Source organism: Hypanus sabinus, chromosome 10 (genome assembly GCF_030144855.1).
Source record: "Hypanus sabinus isolate sHypSab1 chromosome 10, sHypSab1.hap1, whole genome shotgun sequence".
Lineage (NCBI taxonomy): Eukaryota > Metazoa > Chordata > Chondrichthyes > Myliobatiformes > Dasyatidae > Hypanus > Hypanus sabinus.
The window spans coordinates 152,696,446-152,722,780 of NC_082715.1; the positions used below are offsets into that span (position 1 = coordinate 152,696,446).

The following is a 26,335-nucleotide window of genomic DNA, read 5'->3' on the forward strand; positions in this document are numbered from 1 at the left end:
TGTGACTCCATCACACACTGGTTTCCAGTCTAATATCATACTGACTCCATCGCACACTGGTTTCCAGTCTAATATCATACTGACACCATCGCACACTGGTTTCCAGTCTAATATCACTGTGACTCCATCACACACTGGTTTCCAGTCTAATATCATACTGACTCCATCGCACACTGGTTTCCAGACTAATATCACTGTGACTCCATCACACACTGGTTTCCAGTCTAATATCATACTGACTCCATCGCACACTGGTTTCCAGTCTAATATCACTGTGACTCCATCGCACACTGGTTTCCAGTCTAATATCATACTGACTCCATCGCACACTGGTTTCCAGACTAATATCACTGTGACTCCATCACACACTGGTTTCCAGTCTAATATCATACTGACTCTATCGCACACTGGTTTCCAGTCTAATATCATACTGACTCCATCACACACTGTTTTCGAGTCTAATATCACTGTGACTCCATCACACACTGGTTTCCAGTCTAATATCACTGTGACTCCATCACACACTGGTTTCCAGTCTAATATCATACTGACTCTATCGCACACTGGTTTCCAGTCTAATATCATACTGACTCCATCACACACTGGTTTCCAGTCTAATATCATACTGACTCCATCGCACACTGGTTTCCAGTCTAATATCATACTGACTCCATCACACACTGGTTTCCAGTCTAATATCACTGTGACTCCATCACACACTTGTTTCCAGTCTAATATCACTGTGACTCCATCACACACTGGTTTCCAGTCTAATATCACTGTGACTCCATCACACACTGGTTTCCAGTCTAATATCACTGTGACTCCATCACACACTGGTTTCCAGTCTAATAACACTGTGACTCCATCACAGACTGGTTTCCAGTCTAATATCATACTGACTCCATCGCACACTGGTTTCCAGTCTAATATCACTGTGACTCCATCACACACTGGTTTCCAGTCTAATATCACTGTGACTCCATCACACACTGGTTTCCAGTCTAATATCACTCTGACTCCATCACACACTGGTTTCCAGTCTAACATCATACTGACTCCATCACACACTGGTTTCCAGTCTAATATCATACTGACTCCATCACACACTGGTTTCCAGTCTAATATCACACTGACTCCATCACACACTGGTTTCCATTCTAATATCATACTGACTCCATCGCACACTGGTTTCCTGTCTAATATCACTGTGACTCCATCACACACTGGTTTCCAGTCTAATATCACTGTGACTCCATCACACACTGGTTTCCATTCTAATATCATACTGACTCCATCACACACTGGTTTCCAGTCTAATATCACACTGACTCCATCACACACTGGTTTCCAGTCTAATATCACACTGACTCCATCACACACTGGTTTCCATTCTAATATCACACTGACTCCATCACACACTGGTTTCCAGTCTAATATCACACTGACTCCATCACACACTGGTTTCCAGTCTAATATCATACTGACTCCATCACACACTGGTTTCCAGTCTAATATCACACTGACTCCATCACACACTGGTTTCCAGTCTAATATCACACTGACTCCATCACACACTGGTTTCCAGTCTAATATCACACTGACTCCATCACACACTGGTTTCCATTCTAATATCACACTGACTCCATCGCACACTGGTTTCCAGTCTAATATCACACTGACTCCATCACACACTGGTTTCCAGTCTAATATCACACTGACTCCATCGCACACTGGTTTCCAGTCTAATATCATACTGACTCCATCACACACTGGTTTCCAGTCTAATATCACACTGACTCCATCACACACTGGTTTCCAGTCTAATATCACTGTGACTCCATCACACACTGGTTTCCAGTCTAATATCACTGTGACTCCATCGCACACTGGTTTCCAGTCTAATATCACTGTGACTCCATCACACACTGGTTTCCAGTCTAATATCACTGTGACTCCATCACACACTGGTTTCCAGTCTAATATCATACTGACTCCATCACACACTGGTTTCCAGACTAATATCATACTGTCTCCATCACACACTGGTTTCCAGTCTAATATCACTGTGACTCCATCACACACTGGTTTCCATTCTAATATCATACTGACTCCATCGCACACTGGTTTCCAGTCTAATATCACTGTGACTCCATCACACACTGGTTTCCAGTCTAATATCACTGTGACTCCATCACACACTGGTTTCCATTCTAATATCATACTGACTCCATCACACACTGGTTTCCAGTCTAATATCACACTGACTCCATCACACACTGGTTTCCAGTCTAATATCACACTGACTCCATCACACACTGGTTTCCATTCTAATATCACACTGACTCCATCACACACTGGTTTCCAGTCTAATATCACACTGACTCCATCACACACTGGTTTCCAGTCTAATATCATACTGACTCCATCACACACTGGTTTCCAGTCTAATATCACACTGACTCCATCACACACTGGTTTCCAGTCTAATATCACACTGACTCCATCACACACTGGTTTCCATTCTAATATCACACTGACTCCATCGCACACTGGTTTCCAGTCTAATATCACACTGACTCCATCACACACTGGTTTCCAGTCTAATATCACACTGACTCCATCGCACACTGGTTTCCAGTCTAATATCATACTGACTCCATCACACACTGGTTTCCAGTCTAATATCACACTGACTCCATCACACACTGGTTTCCAGTCTAATATCACTGTGACTCCATCACACACTGGTTTCCAGTCTAATATCACTGTGACTCCATCGCACACTGGTTTCCAGTCTAATATCACTGTGACTCCATCACACACTGGTTTCCAGTCTAATATCACTGTGACTCCATCACACACTGGTTTCCAGTCTAATATCATACTGACTCCATCACACACTGGTTTCCAGACTAATATCATACTGACTCCATCACAGACTGGTTTCCAGTCTAATATCACTGTGACTCCATCACACACTGGTTTCCAGTCTAATATCACACTGACTCCATCACACACTGGTTTCCAGTCTAATATCATACTGACTCCATCACACACTGGTTTCGATTCTAATATCATACTGACTCCATCACACACTGGTTTCCAGTCTAATATCACTCTGACTCTATCGCACACTGGTTTCCAGTCTAATATCACTGTGACTCCATCACACACTGGTTTCCAGTCTAATATCACTGTGACTCCATCACACACTGGTTTCCAGTCTAATATCATACTGACTCCATCACACACTGGTTTCCAGTCTAATATCACTGTGACTCCATCACACACTGGTTTCCAGTCTAATATCATACTGACTCCATCACACACTGGTTTCCAGTCTAATATCACTGTGACTCCATCACACACTGGTTTCCAGTCTAATATCACTGTGACTCCATCGCACACTGGTTTCCAGTCTAATATCACTGTGACTCCATCACACACTGGTTTCCAGTCTAATATCATACTGACTCCATCACACACTGGTTTCCAGACTAATATCATACTGACTCCATCACAGACTGGTTTCCAGTCTAATATCACTGTGACTCCATCACACACTGGTTTCCAGACTAATATCACACTGACTCCATCACACACTGGTTTCCAGTCTAATATCATACTGACTCCATCACACACTGGTTTCCATTCTAATATCATACTGACTCCATCACACACTGGTTTCCAGTCTAATATCACACTGACTCCATCACACACTGGTTTCCAGTCTAATATCACTGTGACTGCATCACACACTGGTTTCCAGTCTAATATCATACTGACTCCATCACACACTGGTTTCCAGTCTAATATCACTGTGACTCCATCACACACTGGTTTCCAGTCTAATATCATACTGACTCCATCACACACTGGTTTCCAGTCTAATATCACTGTGACTCCATCACACACTGGTTTCCATTCTAATATCACACTGACTCCATCACACACTGGTTTCCAGTCTAATATCACACTGACTCCATCACACACTGGTTTCCAGTCTAATATCACTGTGACTCCATCACACACTGGTTTCCAGTCTAATATCACTGTGACTCCATCACACACTGGTTTCCAGTCTAATATCACTGTGACTCCATCACACACTGGTTTCCAGTCTAATATCACTGTGACTCCATCACAGACTGGTTTCCAGTCTAATATCATACTGACTCCATCGCACACTGGTTTCCAGTCTAATATCACTGTGACTCCATCACACACTGGTTTCCAGTCTAATATCACTGTGACTCCATCACACACTGGTTTCCAGTCTAATATCACTCTGACTCCATCACACACTGGTTTCCAGTCTAACATCATACTGACTCCATCACACACTGGTTTCCAGTCTAATATCATACTGACTCCATCACACACTGGTTTCCAGTCTAATATCACTGTGACTCCATCACACACTGGTTTCCATTCTAATATCATACTGACTCCATCGCACACTGGTTTCCAGTCTAATATCACTGTGACTCCATCACACACTGGTTTCCAGTCTAATATCACTGTGACTCCATCACACACTGGTTTCCATTCTAATATCATACTGACTCCATCACACACTGGTTTCCAGTCTAATATCACACTGACTCCATCACACACTGGTTTCCAGTCTAATATCACACTGACTCCATCACACACTGGTTTCCATTCTAATATCACACTGACTCCATCACACACTGGTTTCCAGTCTAATATCACACTGACTCCATCACACACTGGTTTCCAGTCTAATATCATACTGACTCCATCACACACTGGTTTCCAGGCTAATATCACACTGACTCCATCACACACTGGTTTCCAGTCTAATATCACACTGACTCCATCACACACTGGTTTCCAGTCTAATATCACACTGACTCCATCACACACTGGTTTCCATTCTAATATCACACTGACTCCATCGCACACTGGTTTCCAGTCTAATATCACACTGACTCCATCACACACTGGTTTCCAGTCTAATATCACTGTGACTCCATCACACACTGGTTTCCAGTCTAATATCACACTGACTCCATCACACACTGGTTTCCAGTCTAATATCACACTGACTCCATCACACACTGGTTTCCAGTCTAATATCACACTGACTCCATCACACACTGGTTTCCAGTCTAATATCACTGTGACTCCATCACACACTGGTTTCCAGTCTAATATCACTGTGACTCCATCACACACTGGTTTCCAGTCTAATATCACTGTGACTCCATCACACACTGGTTTCCAGTCTAATATCATACTGACTCCATCACACACTGGTTTCCAGTCTAATATCACACTGACTCCATCACACACTGGTTTCCAGTCTAATATCACTGTGACTCCATCACACACTGGTTTCAAGTCTGATATCATACTGACTCCATCGCACACTGGTTTCCAATCTAATATCATACTGACTCCATCACACACTGGTTTCCAGTCTAATATCACTGTGACTCCATCACACACTGGTTTCCAGTCTAATATCACTGTGACTCCATCACACACTGGTTTCCAGTCTAATATCATACTGACTCCATCACACACTGGTTTCCAGTCTAATATCACTGTGACTCCATCACACACTGGTTTCCAGTCTAATATCATACTGACTCCATCGCACACTGGTTTCCAGACTAATATCATACTGACTCCATCGCACACTGGTTTCCAGTCTAATATCACTGTGACTCCATCACACACTGGTTTCCAGTCTAATATCATACTGACTCCATCGCACACTGGTTTCCAGACTAATATCACTGTGACTCCATCACACACTGGTTTCCAGTCTAATATCATACTGACTCCATCGCACACTGGTTTCCAGTCTAATATCATACTGACACCATCGCACACTGGTTTCCAGTCTAATATCACTGTGACTCCATCACACACTGGTTTCCAGTCTAATATCATACTGACTCCATCGCACACTGGTTTCCAGACTAATATCACTGTGACTCCATCACACACTGGTTTCCAGTCTAATATCATACTGACTCCATCGCACACTGGTTTCCAGTCTAATATCACTGTGACTCCATCGCACACTGGTTTCCAGTCTAATATCATACTGACTCCATCGCACACTGGTTTCCAGACTAATATCACTGTGACTCCATCACACACTGGTTTCCAGTCTAATATCATACTGACTCTATCGCACACTGGTTTCCAGTCTAATATCATACTGACTCCATCACACACTGTTTTCGAGTCTAATATCACTGTGACTCCATCACACACTGGTTTCCAGTCTAATATCACTGTTACTCCATCGCACACTGGTTTCCAGTCTAATATCATACTGACTCTATCGCACACTGGTTTCCAGTCTAATATCATACTGACTCCATCACACACTGGTTTCCAGTCTAATATCACTGTGACTCCATCGCACACTGGTTTCCAGTCTAATATCATACTGACTCCATCACACACTGGTTTCCAGTCTAATATCACTGTGACTCCATCACACACTTGTTTCCAGTCTAATATCACTGTGACTCCATCACACACTGGTTTCCAGTCTAATATCACTGTGACTCCATCACACACTGGTTTCCAGTCTAATATCACTGTGACTCCATCACACACTGGTTTCCAGTCTAATATCACTGTGACTCCATCACAGACTGGTTTCCAGTCTAATATCATACTGACTCCATCGCACACTGGTTTCCAGTCTAATATCACTGTGACTCCATCACACACTGGTTTCCAGTCTAATATCACTGTGACTCCATCACACACTGGTTTCCAGTCTAATATCACTCTGACTCCATCACACACTGGTTTCCAGTCTAACATCATACTGACTCCATCACACACTGGTTTCCAGTCTAATATCATACTGACTCCATCACACACTGGTTTCCAGTCTAATATCACACTGACTCCATCACACACTGGTTTCCATTCTAATATCATACTGACTCCATCGCACACTGGTTTCCTGTCTAATATCACTGTGACTCCATCACACACTGGTTTCCAGTCTAATATCACTGTGACTCCATCACACACTGGTTTCCATTCTAATATCATACTGACTCCATCACACACTGGTTTCCAGTCTAATATCACACTGACTCCATCACACACTGGTTTCCAGTCTAATATCACACTGACTCCATCACACACTGGTTTCCATTCTAATATCACACTGACTCCATCACACACTGGTTTCCAGTCTAATATCACACTGACTCCATCACACACTGGTTTCCAGTCTAATATCATACTGACTCCATCACACACTGGTTTCCAGTCTAATATCACACTGACTCCATCACACACTGGTTTCCAGTCTAATATCACACTGACTCCATCACACACTGGTTTCCAGTCTAATATCACACTGACTCCATCACACACTGGTTTCCATTCTAATATCACACTGACTCCATCGCACACTGGTTTCCAGTCTAATATCACACTGACTCCATCACACACTGGTTTCCAGTCTAATATCACACTGACTCCATCGCACACTGGTTTCCAGTCTAATATCATACTGACTCCATCACACACTGGTTTCCAGTCTAATATCACACTGACTCCATCACACACTGGTTTCCAGTCTAATATCACTGTGACTCCATCACACACTGGTTTCCAGTCTAATATCACTGTGACTCCATCGCACACTGGTTTCCAGTCTAATATCACTGTGACTCCATCACACACTGGTTTCCAGTCTAATATCACTGTGACTCCATCACACACTGGTTTCCAGTCTAATATCATACTGACTCCATCACACACTGGTTTCCAGACTAATATCATACTGACTCCATCACAGACTGGTTTCCAGTCTAATATCACTGTGACTCCATCACACACTGGTTTCCAGTCTAATATCACACTGACTCCATCACACACTGGTTTCCAGTCTAATATCATACTGACTCCATCACACACTGGTTTCCATTCTAATATCATACTGACTCCATCACACACTGGTTTCCAGTCTAATATCACTCTGACTCTATCGCACACTGGTTTCCAGTCTAATATCACTGTGACTCCATCACACACTGGTTTCCAGTCTAATATCACTGTGACTCCATGACACACTGGTTTCCAGTCTAATATCATACTGACTCCATCACACACTGGTTTCCAGTCTAATATCACTGTGACTCCATCACACACTGGTTTCCAGTCTAATATCATACTGACTCCATCACACACTGGTTTCCAGTCTAATATCACTGTGACTCCATCACACACTGGTTTCCAGTCTAATATCACTGTGACTCCATCGCACACTGGTTTCCAGTCTAATATCACTGTGACTCCATCACACACTGGTTTCCAGTCTAATATCACTGTGACTCCATCACACACTGGTTTCAAGTCTAATATCATACTGACTCCATCGCACACTGGTTTCCAGTCTAATATCATACTGACTCCATCACACACTGGTTTCCAGTCTAATATCACTGTGACTCCATCACGCACTGGTTTCCAGTCTAATATCACTGTGACTCCATCACACACTGGTTTCCAGTCTAATATCATACTGACTCCATCACACACTGGTTTCCAGTCTAATATCACTGTGACTCCATCACACACTGGTTTCCAGTCTAATATCATACTGACTCCATCGCACACTGGTTTCCAGACTAATATCATACTGACTCCATCGCACACTGGTTTCCAGTCTAATATCACTGTGACTCCATCACACACTGGTTTCCAGTCTAATATCATACTGACTCCATCGCACACTGGTTTCCAGACTAATATCACTGTGACTCCATCACACACTGGTTTCCAGTCTAATATCATACTGACTCCATCGCACACTGGTTTCCAGTCTAATATCATACTGACACCATCGCACACTGGTTTCCAGTCTAATATCACTGTGACTCCATCACACACTGGTTTCCAGTCTAATATCATACTGACTCCATCGCACACTGGTTTCCAGACTAATATCACTGTGACTCCATCACACACTGGTTTCCAGTCTAATATCATACTGACTCCATCGCACACTGGTTTCCAGTCTAATATCACTGTGACTCCATCGCACACTGGTTTCCAGTCTAATATCATACTGACTCCATCGCACACTGGTTTCCAGACTAATATCACTGTGACTCCATCACACACTGGTTTCCAGTCTAATATCATACTGACCCCATCACACACTGGTTTCCAGTCTAATATCACTGTGACTCCATCACACACTGGTTTCCAGTCTAATATCACTGTGACTCCATCGCACACTGGTTTCCAGTCTAATATCACTGTGACTCCATCACACACTGGTTTCCAGTCTAATATCACTGTGACTCCATCACACACTGGTTTCAAGTCTAATATCATACTGACTCCATCGCACACTGGTTTCCAGTCTAATATCATACTGACTCCATCACACACTGGTTTCCAGTCTAATATCATTGTGACTCCATCACACACTGGTTTCCAGTCTAATATCACTGTGACTCCATCACACACTGGTTTCCAGTCTAATATCATACTGACTCCATCACACACTGGTTTCCAGTCTAATATCACTGTGACTCCATCACACACTGGTTTCCAGTCTAATATCATACTGACTCCATCGCACACTGGTTTCCAGACTAATATCATACTGACTCCATCGCACACTGGTTTCCAGTCTAATATCACTGTGACTCCATCACACACTGGTTTCCAGTCTAATATCATACTGACTCCATCGCACACTGGTTTCCAGACTAATATCACTGTGACTCCATCACACACTGGTTTCCAGTCTAATATCATACTGACTCCATCGCACACTGGTTTCCAGTCTAATATCATACTGACACCATCGCACACTGGTTTCGAGTCTAATATCACTGTGACTCCATCACACACTGGTTTCCAGTCTAATATCATACTGACTCCATCGCACACTGGTTTCCAGACTAATATCACTGTGACTCCATCACACACTGGTTTCCAGTCTAATATCATACTGACTCCATCGCACACTGGTTTCCAGTCTAATATCACTGTGACTCCATCGCACACTGGTTTCCAGTCTAATATCATACTGACTCCATCGCACACTGGTTTCCAGACTAATATCACTGTGACTCCATCACACACTGGTTTCCAGTCTAATATCATACTGACTCTATCGCACACTGGTTTCCAGTCTAATATCATACTGACTCCATCACACACTGTTTTCCAGTCTAATATCACTGTGACTCCATCACACACTGGTTTCCAGTCTAATATCACTGTGACTCCATCACACACTGGTTTCCAGTCTAATATCATACTGACTCTATCGCACACTGGTTTCCAGTCTAATATCATACTGACTCCATCACACACTGGTTTCCAGTCTAATATCATACTGACTCCATCGCACACTGGTTTCCAGTCTAATATCATACTGACTCCATCACACACTGGTTTCCAGTCTAATATCACTGTGACTCCATCACACACTTGTTTCCAGTCTAATATCACTGTGACTCCATCACACACTGGTTTCCAGTCTAATATCACTGTGACTCCATCACACACTGGTTTCCAGTCTAATATCACTGTGACTCCATCACACACTGGTTTCCAGTCTAATATCACTGTGACTCCATCACAGACTGGTTCCAGTCTAATATCATACTGACTCCATCGCACACTGGTTTCCAGTCTAATATCACTGTGACTCCATCACACACTGGTTTCCAGTCTAATATCACTGTGACTCCATCACACACTGGTTTCCAGTCTAATATCACTCTGACTCCATCACACACTGGTTTCCAGTCTAACATCATACTGACTCCATCACACACTGGTTTCCAGTCTAATATCATACTGACTCCATCACACACTGGTTTCCAGTCTAATATCACACTGACTCCATCACACACTGGTTTCCATTCTAATATCATACTGACTCCATCGCACACTGGTTTCCTGTCTAATATCACTGTGACTCCATCACACACTGGTTTCCAGTCTAATATCACTGTGACTCCATCACACACTGGTTTCCATTCTAATATCATACTGACTCCATCACACACTGGTTTCCAGTCTAATATCACACTGACTCCATCACACACTGGTTTCCATTCTAATATCACACTGACTCCATCGCACACTGGTTTCCAGTCTAATATCACACTGACTCCATCACACACTGGTTTCCAGTCTAATATCACTGTGACTCCATCACACACTGGTTTCCAGTCTAATATCACACTGACTCCATCACACACTGGTTTCCAGTCTAATATCACACTGACTCCATCGCACACTGGTTTCCAGTCTAATATCATACTGACTCCATCACACACTGGTTTCCAGTCTAATATCACACTGACTCCATCACACACTGGTTTCCAGTCTAATATCACTGTGACTCCATCACACACTGGTTTCCAGTCTAATATCACTGTGACTCCATCGCACACTGGTTTCCAGTCTAATATCACTGTGACTCCATCGCACACTGGTTTCCAGTCTAATATCACTGTGACTCCATCACACACTGGTTTCCAGTCTAATATCATACTGACTCCATCACACACTGGTTTCCAGACTAATATCATACTGACTCCATCACAGACTGGTTTCCAGTCTAATATCACTGTGACTCCATCACACACTGGTTTCCAGTCTAATATCACACTGACTCCATCACACACTGGTTTCCAGTCTAATATCATACTGACTCCATCACACACTGGTTTCCATTCTAATATCATACTGACTCCATCACACACTGGTTTCCAGTCTAATATCACTCTGACTCTATCGCACACTGGTTTCCAGTCTAATATCACTGTGACTCCATCACACACTGGTTTCCAGTCTAATATCATACTGACTCCATCACACACTGGTTTCCAGTCTAATATCACTGTGACTCCATCACACACTGGTTTCCAGTCTAATATCATACTGAGTCCATCACACACTGGTTTCCAGTCTAATATCACTGTGACTCCATCACACACTGGTTTCCAGTCTAATATCACAGTGACTCCATCGCACACTGGTTTCCAGTCTAATATCACTGTGACTCCATCACACACTGGTTTCCAGTCTAATATCATACTGACTCCATCACACACTGGTTTCCAGTCTAATATCACTGTGACTCCATCGCACACTGGTTTCCAGTCTAATATCATACTGACTCCATCGCACACTGGTTTCCAGACTAATATCACTGTGACTCCATCACACACTGGTTTCCAGTCTAATATCATACTGACTCTATCGCACACTGGTTTCCAGTCTAATATCATACTGACTCCATCACACACTGTTTTCCAGTCTAATATCACTGTGACTCCATCACACACTGGTTTCCAGTCTAATATCACTGTGACTCCATCACACACTGGTTTCCAGTCTAATATCATACTGACTCTATCGCACACTGGTTTCCAGTCTAATATCATACTGACTCCATCACACACTGGTTTCCAGTCTAATATCATACTGACTCCATCGCACACTGGTTTCCAGTCTAATATCATACTGACTCCATCACACACTGGTTTCCAGTCTAATATCACTGTGACTCCATCACACACTTGTTTCCAGTCTAATATCACTGTGACTCCATCACACACTGGTTTCCAGTCTAATATCACTGTGACTCCATCACACACTGGTTTCCAGTCTAATATCACTGTGACTCCATCACACACTGGTTTCCAGTCTAATATCACTGTGACTCCATCACAGACTGGTTTCCAGTCTAATATCATACTGACTCCATCGCACACTGGTTTCCAGTCTAATATCACTGTGACTCCATCACACACTGGTTTCCAGTCTAATATCACTGTGACTCCATCGCACACTGGTTTCCAGTCTAATATCACTGTGACTCCATCGCACACTGGTTTCCAGTCTAATATCACTGTGACTCCATCACACACTGGTTTCCAGTCTAATATCAGACTGACTCCATCACACACTGGTTTCCAGACTAATATCATACTGACTCCATCACAGACTGGTTTCCAGTCTAATATCACTGTGACTCCATCACACACTGGTTTCCAGTCTAATATCACACTGACTCCATCACACACTGGTTTCCAGTCTAATATCATACTGACTCCATCACACACTGGTTTCCATTCTAATATCATACTGACTCCATCACACACTGGTTTCCAGTCTAATATCACTGTGACTCCATCACACACTGGTTTCCAGTCTAATATCATACTGAGTCCATCACACACTGGTTTCCAGTCTAATATCACTGTGACTCCATCACACACTGGTTTCCAGTCTAATATCACAGTGACTCCATCGCACACTGGTTTCCAGTCTAATATCACTGTGACTCCATCACACACTGGTTTCCAGTCTAATATCATACTGACTCCATCACACACTGGTTTCCAGTCTAATATCACTGTGACTCCATCGCACACTGGTTTCCAGTCTAATATCATACTGACTCCATCGCACACTGGTTTCCAGACTAATATCACTGTGACTCCATCACACACTGGTTTCCAGTCTAATATCATACTGACTCTATCGCACACTGGTTTCCAGTCTAATATCATACTGACTCCATCACACACTGTTTTCCAGTCTAATATCACTGTGACTCCATCACACACTGGTTTCCAGTCTAATATCACTGTGACTCCATCACACACTGGTTTCCAGTCTAATATCATACTGACTCTATCGCACACTGGTTTCCAGTCTAATATCATACTGACTCCATCACACACTGGTTTCCAGTCTAATATCATACTGACTCCATCGCACACTGGTTTCCAGTCTAATATCATACTGACTCCATCACACACTGGTTTCCAGTCTAATATCACTGTGACTCCATCACACACTTGTTTCCAGTCTAATATCACTGTGACTCCATCACACACTGGTTTCCAGTCTAATATCACTGTGACTCCATCACACACTGGTTTCCAGTCTAATATCACTGTGACTCCATCACACACTGGTTTCCAGTCTAATATCACTGTGACTCCATCACAGACTGGTTTCCAGTCTAATATCATACTGACTCCATCGCACACTGGTTTCCAGTCTAATATCACTGTGACTCCATCACACACTGGTTTCCAGTCTAATATCACTGTGACTCCATCACACACTGGTTTCCAGTCTAATATCACTCTGACTCCATCACACACTGGTTTCCAGTCTAACATCATACTGACTCCATCACACACTGGTTTCCAGTCTAATATCATACTGACTCCATCACACACTGGTTTCCAGTCTAATATCACACTGACTCCATCACACACTGGTTTCCATTCTAATATCATACTGACTCCATCGCACACTGGTTTCCTGTCTAATATCATTGTGACTCCATCACACACTGGTTTCCAGTCTAATATCACTGTGACTCCATCACACACTGGTTTCCATTCTAATATCATACTGACTCCATCACACACTGGTTTCCAGTCTAATATCACACTGACTCCATCACACACTGGTTTCCAGTCTAATATCACACTGACTCCATCACACACTGGTTTCCATTCTAATATCACACTGACTCCATCACACACTGGTTTCCAGTCTAATATCACACTGACTCCATCACACACTGGTTTCCAGTCTAATATCATACTGACTCCATCACACACTGGTTTCCAGTCTAATATCACACTGACTCCATCACACACTGGTTTCCAGTCTAATATCACACTGACTCCATCACACACTGGTTTCCAGTCTAATATCACACTGACTCCATCACACACTGGTTTCCATTCTAATATCACACTGACTCCATCGCACACTGGTTTCCAGTCTAATATCACACTGACTCCATCACACACTGGTTTCCAGTCTAATATCACACTGACTCCATCGCACACTGGTTTCCAGTCTAATATCATACTGACTCCATCACACACTGGTTTCCAGTCTAATATCACACTGACTCCATCACACACTGGTTTCCAGTCTAATATCACTGTGACTCCATCACACACTGGTTTCCAGTCTAATATCACTGTGACTCCATCGCACACTGGTTTCCAGTCTAATATCACTGTGACTCCATCACACACTGGTTTCCAGTCTAATATCACTGTGACTCCATCACACACTGGTTTCCAGTCTAATATCATACTGACTCCATCACACACTGGTTTCCAGACTAATATCATACTGACTCCATCACAGACTGGTTTCCAGTCTAATATCACTGTGACTCCATCACACACTGGTTTCCAGTCTAATATCACACTGACTCCATCACACACTGGTTTCCAGTCTAATATCATACTGACTCCATCACACACTGGTTTCCATTCTAATATCATACTGACTCCATCACACACTGGTTTCCAGTCTAATATCACTCTGACTCTATCGCACACTGGTTTCCAGTCTAATATCACTGTGACTCCATCACACACTGGTTTCCAGTCTAATATCACTGTGACTCCATCACACACTGGTTTCCAGTCTAATATCATACTGACTCCATCACACACTGGTTTCCAGTCTAATATCACTGTGACTCCATCACACACTGGTTTCCAGTCTAATATCATACTGACTCCATCACACACTGGTTTCCAGTCTAATATCACTGTGACTCCATCACACACTGGTTTCCAGTCTAATATCACTGTGACTCCATCGCACACTGGTTTCCAGTCTAATATCACTGTGACTCCATCACACACTGGTTTCCAGTCTAATATCATACTGACTCCATCACACACTGGTTTCCAGACTAATATCATACTGACTCCATCACAGACTGGTTTCCAGTCTAATATCACTGTGACTCCATCACACACTGGTTTCCAGTCTAATATCACACTGACTCCATCACACACTGGTTTCCAGTCTAATATCACACTGACTCCATCACATACTGGTTTCCATTCTAATATCATACTGACTCCATCACACACTGGTTTCCAGTCTAATATCACACTGACTCCATCACACACTGGTTTCCAGTCTAATATCACTGTGACTCCATCACACACTGGTTTCCAGTCTAATATCATACTGACTCCATCACACACTGGTTTCCAGTCTAATATCACTGTGACTCCATCACACACTGGTTTCCAGTCTAATATCATACTGACTCCATCACACACTGGTTTCCAGTCTAATATCACTGTGACTCCATCACACACTGGTTTCCATTCTAATATCACACTGACTCCATCACACACTGGTTTCCAGTCTAATATCACACTGACTCCATCACACACTGGTTTCCAGTCTAATATCACTGTGACTCCATCACACACTGGTTTCCAGTCTAATATCACTGTGACTCCATCACACACTGGTTTCCAGTCTAATATCACTGTGACTCCATCACACACTGGTTTCCAGTCTAATATCACTGTGACTCCATCACAGACTGGTTTCCAGTCTAATATCATACTGACTCCATCGCACACTGGTTTCCAGTCTAATATCACTGTGACTCCATCACACACTGGTTTCCAGTCTAATATCACTGTGACTCCATCACACACTGGTTTCCAGTCTAATATCACTCTGACTCCATCACACACTGGTTTCCAGTCTAACATCATACTGACTCCATCACACACTGGTTTCCAGTCTAATATCATACTGACTCCATCACACACTGGTTTCCAGTCTAATATCACTGTGACTCCATCACACACTGGTTTCCAGTCTAATATCATACTGACTCCATCACACACTGGTTTCCAGTCTAATATCACTGTGACTCCATCACACACTGGTTTCCAGTCTAATATCATACTGACTCCATCACACACTGGTTTCCAGTCTAATATCACTGTGACTCCATCGCACACTGGTTTCCAGTCTAATATCACTGTGACTCCATCACACACTGGTTTCCAGTCTAATATCATACTGACTCCATCACACACTGGTTTCCAGTCTAATATCATACTGACTCCATCGCACACTGGTTTCCAGTCTAATATCATACTGACTCCATCACACACTGGTTTCCAGTCTAATATCACTGTGACTCCATCACACACTTGTTTCCAGTCTAATATCACTGTGACTCCATCACACACTGGTTTCCAGTCTAATATCACTGTGACTCCATCACACACTGGTTTCCAGTCTAATATCACTGTGACTCCATCACACACTGGTTTCCAGTCTAATATCACTGTGACTCCATCACAGACTGGTTTCCAGTCTAATATCATACTGACTCCATCGCACACTGGTTTCCAGTCTAATATCACTGTGACTCCATCACACACTGGTTTCCAGTCTAATATCACTGTGACTCCATCGCACACTGGTTTCCAGTCTAATATCACTGTGACTCCATCGCACACTGGTTTCCAGTCTAATATCACTGTGACTCCATCACACACTGGTTTCCAGTCTAATATCAGACTGACTCCATCACACACTGGTTTCCAGACTAATATCATACTGACTCCATCACAGACTGGTTTCCAGTCTAATATCACTGTGACTCCATCACACACTGGTTTCCAGTCTAATATCACACTGACTCCATCACACACTGGTTTCCAGTCTAATATCATACTGACTCCATCACACACTGGTTTCCATTCTAATATCATACTGACTCCATCACACACTGGTTTCCAGTCTAATATCACTCTGACTCTATCGCACACTGGTTTCCAGTCTAATATCACTGTGACTCCATCACACACTGGTTTCCAGTCTAATATCATACTGACTCCATCACACACTGGTTTCCAGTCTAATATCACTGTGACTCCATCACACACTGGTTTCCAGTCTAATATCATACTGAGTCCATCACACACTGGTTTCCAGTCTAATATCACTGTGACTCCATCACACACTGGTTTCCAGTCTAATATCACAGTGACTCCATCGCACACTGGTTTCCAGTCTAATATCACTGTGACTCCATCACACACTGGTTTCCAGTCTAATATCATACTGACTCCATCACACACTGGTTTCCAGTCTAATATCACTGTGACTCCATCGCACACTGGTTTCCAGTCTAATATCATACTGACTCCATCGCACACTGGTTTCCAGACTAATATCACTGTGACTCCATCACACACTGGTTTCCAGTCTAATATCATACTGACTCTATCGCACACTGGTTTCCAGTCTAATATCATACTGACTCCATCACACACTGTTTTCCAGTCTAATATCACTGTGACTCCATCACACACTGGTTTCCAGTCTAATATCACTGTGACTCCATCACACACTGGTTTCCAGTCTAATATCATACTGACTCTATCGCACACTGGTTTCCAGTCTAATATCATACTGACTCCATCACACACTGGTTTCCAGTCTAATATCATACTGACTCCATCGCACACTGGTTTCCAGTCTAATATCATACTGACTCCATCACACACTGGTTTCCAGTCTAATATCACTGTGACTCCATCACACACTTGTTTCCAGTCTAATATCACTGTGACTCCATCACACACTGGTTTCCAGTCTAATATCACTGTGACTCCATCACACACTGGTTTCCAGTCTAATATCACTGTGACTCCATCACACACTGGTTTCCAGTCTAATATCACTGTGACTCCATCACAGACTGGTTTCCAGTCTAATATCATACTGACTCCATCGCACACTGGTTTCCAGTCTAATATCACTGTGACTCCATCACACACTGGTTTCCAGTCTAATATCACTGTGACTCCATCACACACTGGTTTCCAGTCTAATATCACTCTGACTCCATCACACACTGGTTTCCAGTCTAACATCATACTGACTCCATCACACACTGGTTTCCAGTCTAATATCATACTGACTCCATCACACACTGGTTTCCAGTCTAATATCACACTGACTCCATCACACACTGGTTTCCATTCTAATATCATACTGACTCCATCGCACACTGGTTTCCTGTCTAATATCATTGTGACTCCATCACACACTGGTTTCCAGTCTAATATCACTGTGACTCCATCACACACTGGTTTCCATTCTAATATCATACTGACTCCATCACACACTGGTTTCCAGTCTAATATCACACTGACTCCATCACACACTGGTTTCCAGTCTAATATCACACTGACTCCATCACACACTGGTTTCCATTCTAATATCACACTGACTCCATCACACACTGGTTTCCAGTCTAATATCACACTGACTCCATCACACACTGGTTTCCAGTCTAATATCATACTGACTCCATCACACACTGGTTTCCAGTCTAATATCACACTGACTCCATCACACACTGGTTTCCAGTCTAATATCACACTGACTCCATCACACACTGGTTTCCAGTCTAATATCACACTGACTCCATCACACACTGGTTTCCATTCTAATATCACACTGACTCCATCGCACACTGGTTTCCAGTCTAATATCACACTGACTCCATCACACACTGGTTTCCAGTCTAATATCACACTGACTCCATCGCACACTGGTTTCCAGTCTAATATCATACTGACTCCATCACACACTGGTTTCCAGTCTAATATCACACTGACTCCATCACACACTGGTTTCCAGTCTAATATCACTGTGACTCCATCACACACTGGTTTCCAGTCTAATATCACTGTGACTCCATCGCACACTGGTTTCCAGTCTAATATCACTGTGACTCCATCACACACTGGTTTCCAGTCTAATATCACTGTGACTCCATCACACACTGGTTTCCAGTCTAATATCATACTGACTCCATCACACACTGGTTTCCAGACTAATATCATACTGACTCCATCACAGACTGGTTTCCAGTCTAATATCACTGTGACTCCATCACACACTGGTTTCCAGTCTAATATCACACTGACTCCATCACACACTGGTTTCCAGTCTAATATCATACTGACTCCATCACACACTGGTTTCCATTCTAATATCATACTGACTCCATCACACACTGGTTTCCAGTCTAATATCACTCTGACTCTATCGCACACTGGTTTCCAGTCTAATATCACTGTGACTCCATCACACACTGGTTTCCAGTCTAATATCACTGTGACTCCATCACACACTGGTTTCCAGTCTAATATCATACTGACTCCATCACACACTGGTTTCCAGTCTAATATCACTGTGACTCCATCACACACTGGTTTCCAGTCTAATATCATACTGACTCCATCACACACTGGTTTCCAGTCTAATATCACTGTGACTCCATCACACACTGGTTTCCAGTCTAATATCACTGTGACTCCATCGCACACTGGTTTCCAGTCTAATATCACTGTGACTCCATCACACACTGGTTTCCAGTCTAATATCATACTGACTCCATCACACACTGGTTTCCAGACTAATATCATACTGACTCCATCACAGACTGGTTTCCAGTCTAATATCACTGTGACTCCATCACACACTGGTTTCCAGTCTAATATCACACTGACTCCATCACACACTGGTTTCCAGTCTAATATCACACTGACTCCATCACATACTGGTTTCCATTCTAATATCATACTGACTCCATCACACACTGGTTTCCAGTCTAATATCACACTGACTCCATCACACACTGGTTTCCAGTCTAATATCACTGTGACTCCATCACACACTGGTTTCCAGTCTAATATCATACTGACTCCATCACACACTGGTTTCCAGTCTAATATCACTGTGACTCCATCACACACTGGTTTCCAGTCTAATATCATACTGACTCCATCACACACTGGTTTCCAGTCTAATATCACTGTGACTCCATCACACACTGGTTTCCATTCTAATATCACACTGACTCCATCACACACTGGTTTCCAGTCTAATATCACACTGACTCCATCACACACTGGTTTCCAGTCTAATATCACTGTGACTCCATCACACACTGGTTTCCAGTCTAATATCACTGTGACTCCATCACACACTGGTTTCCAGTCTAATATCACTGTGACTCCATCACACACTGGTTTCCAGTCTAATATCACTGTGACTCCATCACAGACTGGTTTCCAGTCTAATATCATACTGACTCCATCGCACACTGGTTTCCAGTCTAATATCACTGTGACTCCATCACACACTGGTTTCCAGTCTAATATCACTGTGACTCCATCACACACTGGTTTCCAGTCTAATATCACTCTGACTCCATCACACACTGGTTTCCAGTCTAACATCATACTGACTCCATCACACACTGGTTTCCAGTCTAATATCATACTGACTCCATCACACACTGGTTTCCAGTCTAATATCACTGTGACTCCATCACACACTGGTTTCCATTCTAATATCATACTGACTCCATCGCACACTGGTTTCCAGTCTAATATCACTGTGACTCCATCACACACTGGTTTCCAGTCTAATATCACTGTGACTCCATCACACACTGGTTTCCATTCTAATATCATACTGACTCCATCACACACTGGTTTCCAGTCTAATATCACACTGACTCCATCACACACTGGTTTCCAGTCTAATATCACACTGACTCCATCACACACTGGTTTCCATTCTAATATCACAGTGACTCCATCACACACTGGTTTCCAGTCTAATATCACACTGACTCCATCACACACTGGTTTCCAGTCTAATATCATACTGACTCCATCACACACTGGTTTCCAGTCTAATATCACACTGACTCCATCACACACTGGTTTCCAGTCTAATATCACACTGACTCCATCACACACTGGTTTCCAGTCTAATATCACACTGACTCCATCACACACTGGTTTCCATTCTAATATCACACTGACTCCATCGCACACTGGTTTCCAGTCTAATATCACACTGACTCCATCACACACTGGTTTCCAGTCTAATATCACTGTGACTCCATCACACACTGGTTTCCAGTCTAATATCACACTGACTCCATCACACACTGGTTTCCAGTCTAATATCACACTGACTCCATCGCACACTGGTTTCCAGTCTAATATCATACTGACTCCATCACACACTGGTTTCCAGTCTAATATCACACTGACTCCATCACACACTGGTTTCCAGTCTAATATCACTGTGACTCCATCACACACTGGTTTCCAGTCTAATATCACTGTGACTCCATCGCACACTGGTTTCCAGTCTAATATCACTGTGACTCCATCGCACACTGGTTTCCAGTCTAATATCACTGTGACTCCATCACACACTGGTTTCCAGTCTAATATCAGACTGACTCCATCACACACTGGTTTCCAGACTAATATCATACTGACTCCATCACAGACTGGTTTCCAGTCTAATATCACTGTGACTCCATCACACACTGGTTTCCAGTCTAATATCACACTGACTCCATCACACACTGGTTTCCAGTCTAATATCATACTGACTCCATCACACACTGGTTTCCATTCTAATATCATACTGACTCCATCACGCACTGGTTTCCAGTCTAATATCACTCTGACTCTATCGCACACTGGTTTCCAGTCTAATATCACTGTGACTCCATCACACACTGGTTTCCAGTCTAATATCATACTGACTCCATCACACACTGGTTTCCAGTCTAATATCACTGTGACTCCATCACACACTGGTTTCTAGTCTAATATCATACTGAGTCCATCACACACTGGTTTCCAGTCTAATATCACTGTGACTCCATCACACACTGGTTTCCAGTCTAATATCACAGTGACTCCATCGCACACTGGTTTCCAGTCTAATATCACTGTGACTCCATCACACACTGGTTTCCAGTCTAATATCATACTGACTCCATCACACACTGGTTTCCAGACTAATATCATACTGACTCCATCACAGACTGGTTTCCAGTCTAATATCACTGTGACTCCATCACACACTGGTTTCCAGTCTAATATCACACTGACTCCATCACACACTGGTTTCCAGTCTAATATCATACTGACTCCATCACACACTGGTTTCCATTCTAATATCATACTGACTCCATCACACACTGGTTTCCAGTCTAATATCACACTGACTGCATCACACACTGGTTTCCAGTCTAATATCACTGTGACTCCATCACACACTGGTTTCCAGTCTAATATCATACTGACTCCATCACACACTGGTTTCCAGTCTAATATCACTGTGACTCCATCACACACTGGTTTCCAGTCTAATATCATACTGACTCCATCACACACTGGTTTCCAGTCTAATATCACTGTGACTCCATCACACACTGGTTTCCATTCTAATATCACACTGACTCCATCACACACTGGTTTCCAGTCTAATATCACACTGACTCCATCACACACTGGTTTCCAGTCTAATATCATACTGACTCCATCACACACTGGTTTCCAGTCTAATATCACACTGACTCCATTGCACACTGGTTTCCATTCTAGGTTTTGTTCTGTGTCATGTAACACCATGTCCTGAAAATGGCTAATTTTTACTATGTATTGTACCAGCAGCTATGGTCGGAATGATAATAATGTGACTCGACTTGACTTAATTTCACACCGATGTCATAGCACACTGGTTAAATTTAAAGTCGGTCCCGAGCCTTATAGGCTCATCAGGCTAGTGCTTATGCCAGTGTCTGTGACGTGAAGTGACTGAGTACGAGACCCCCCGCACCCCCGGATAGGACGCTGGTCTATTACGAGGTTAACCCCCAGCCAGTCTATCACGAGGTTGATCCCCAGCATTTTGTGGGTACCCATTTTCAGCTGGGTGGACTGGAGTAATGTGTGGTTAAGTGCTTTGCTCAAGGACACAACATGCTGCCTCGGCTGGGGCTCAAACTCACGACCTTCAGATCGCTAGTCCAACGCCTTAACCACTTGGCCACGCGCCAGACATAGCACACTAGATTCCAGACTAATTTCACTCTGTGGTTTCCAGACTATTATCCAAAGCAGTACACATTTCACCTCGTGACCTGAATTGGCAGGGAATTGAAATTCAATCAATTAGATAAAGTGAGGATTTTAAATAGAACTTGTCTTTCACTGGACAGTTCCATCAGTAAAGAATGAGAGATCAGATTTATTTGTCACATTGCCATTGAAATACACAGTGAAAGGTGTCATTTTGCAGGATGATGAGGATGTGCTGGGAGCGGTCTGAAAATGGTGCAGTGCCAGTGTAGCGTGCCCATACTTTATGGGAGAAAACTCGGAGGAAGTCATGGGGGCGGTGGGTGGACACAGTGGGAATCGAACCCACTTCACTGGCAGTGTACAATGTTATATGAACCGCTATACTACTGTGCTGTAGACTGATTAAAAATCTGTGTAATCACTACTACCCCTCAGGCTGGTAAACTCTCACTTGCACATATGTCTGTCACCTCCACCTATTGACCCTTACCTGCTTTCTGAATCAGCTGAATTTGTAACCTGTTCTGGGTCATTACAGCACTCTGTAAGTAGACGGTAAGATAGGAATTGTATGTGGTAGATGTCCAAGAGTGCATTTGAGGTATTGTGTACAGTATTTGTCACTCTGTTATGGGAAAGACATTACGAAACTAGAAATAGTGTAGAGAAAGCTCAGACAGATTCTGCCAGGATTTGTGGGCCTGAGTTACAGTGAAGGATTGGGCAGGCTATGATGTTATTCCTTTGAGCAGAGGAGATTGAGGGGTAATTTTACAGAGTTGTAAATCAAATCATAAAGGGCATAGATTGGGTAAATAGTCTTTTTCCTAGTGAAAGGGTACTAACATCTAGAGGTGAAAGTTTCAAAGGGGCCTGAGAAGCAACTTCTTCACACACAGAGTGGTGAGTATATGGAATGAGCTGCCAGAGGAAGTGGTTGAGGCAGGTGCAATAACAGCATGTTACATAGATGGGAAGGGCCAGCTGCTGCTAAGTGGGACTAGCTGTCAGCATGGAAGAGTTGGAGAGAAGTGGTTGTTTCCATGCTCTACTGCTTTAGGATTCTAACCCAACTTCCATCAGAGGACTCTTCATGAAGTGTTAGAAAATAATGTGGGTTTTCTGCTTTGGTCTGATGGCAAATGTAACGAGTCTCTGTGTGCAGTCTGTTCTGCAGGACCTGCTCCTCGTGGCTCTGTGTCTTGTGCGTGCTCCTGGAACACAAGGACCACAACTGCATAACTGTGCGAAAGCAGATCACCTTGCAGAAGGATGAACTGCGTGACACTCTGACTGACATAGAGAGGAGCCAGGAGAATTTTGAGAAGTTCCATACTCAACTGGAAGAGCTGGTGGACAAGCTGAACAAGGACAGGTACAAGCTGGAGGATATGATCAAAGCCCGGGTTGCTGCTGCCCTGGAGAAGGTGAAGGAAGAGGAGCGGAGGTTGCTCAGTGAGCTGGAGGAGCTTCACTTGTCCAAAACCCGGAAGTTCCAGGAGTGTCTGACCAGCACGCAGAACGTGCTGAGGAGAATGGCCGTGAGCAGAAACGTGGTGTCCCAGCTGCTACGCTATGCCACCGATGAGGAACTCCTGAGGCTACAGGGGATGATCAAGTTGGCTCTGAACCAGCTGCAGGCGGAAAAGCCGATGGATGTGCAGGTGGAAAACAGCATCATTGACTTCAAGGAGTGCTGCGTCTTTCCGAAGAAAATGCTAGGCAGTTTGATCATTACGAGAAGTAAGTAATCGTCAGGAATTCCTGCTGCCTTTCATGTTTAGAGTGATGGCCGCCCTACCTAAATTATCAACAGACAGTGACGAGGACTTTGATGAGACCCCAAGTTCCTACTCTGACAGGGAAGGATATTTCAAAGACATACTACTGGTGTCTGGTGGATGGGCTCCCAGAATGTGACCTGGTCCCCGACCGTGTCCAGTCCCAAAATGTGTCCTGTGTCCTATCAACACCAGTGCCTGTCTGTGCTTTGTCGGGATGTCACTGGGTCACAGTCCATGTGCTCCAGCAGTGTGACCTGACTATCATTTATAGAGATGTGCTGTGGGATCCTACAGCTGGAGCTGGCACCCCCCAGATTGTAACGGCTGCAGTTTCCTGTGTCAGTATCTGATGTGAAGGCATGGGCATTTTCCCCATTCTGTGGTACGCTGCTCCGCTGGAAGCAGCTCCCAGTGTGGCAGATGCAACAAGAACTCCTCCGGGGAACTCTGTGCACAATGACTGTAATGGAACCAAGAGAGGGATGAGGATGGCTGATGCTGGGCCAGCTGAGGGAACGTGGTCAAAAGTGGGTGGGCTAGTGGAAGATTAGAAAGAAAGAAGTGCGGAGGTAGAGAAAGAGGTTAAATGATTGACTAAAGGGGCAGATTACCAAAAATTGAAAAAATCATTGTTCATGCCGTTGGGTTATAGACCATGCAGGTCTATATGAGGCCATCTCCCCACTCAGCCTCAGTCCTGATGCAGTGTTACAACCCAAAACATCAACAGTTCCTTCCCTCCCATAGATGCTGTTC

At 43.4% G+C, this 26,335-nt stretch overlaps 1 protein-coding gene across 1 annotated transcript in view; it reads left to right on the forward strand.

Annotated features, from left to right (window-relative positions):
• LOC132401259 (protein PML-like) overlaps positions 1-26,335 on the forward strand; it is a 53,638-nt gene that overhangs the window by 14,220 nt on the left and 13,083 nt on the right. The window contains exon 4 of the mRNA XM_059983282.1: positions 24,961-25,538. Coding sequence (XP_059839265.1) covers positions 24,961-25,538 — 578 coding nt within the window. The remainder of the gene's footprint in view (positions 1-24,960; positions 25,539-26,335) is intronic.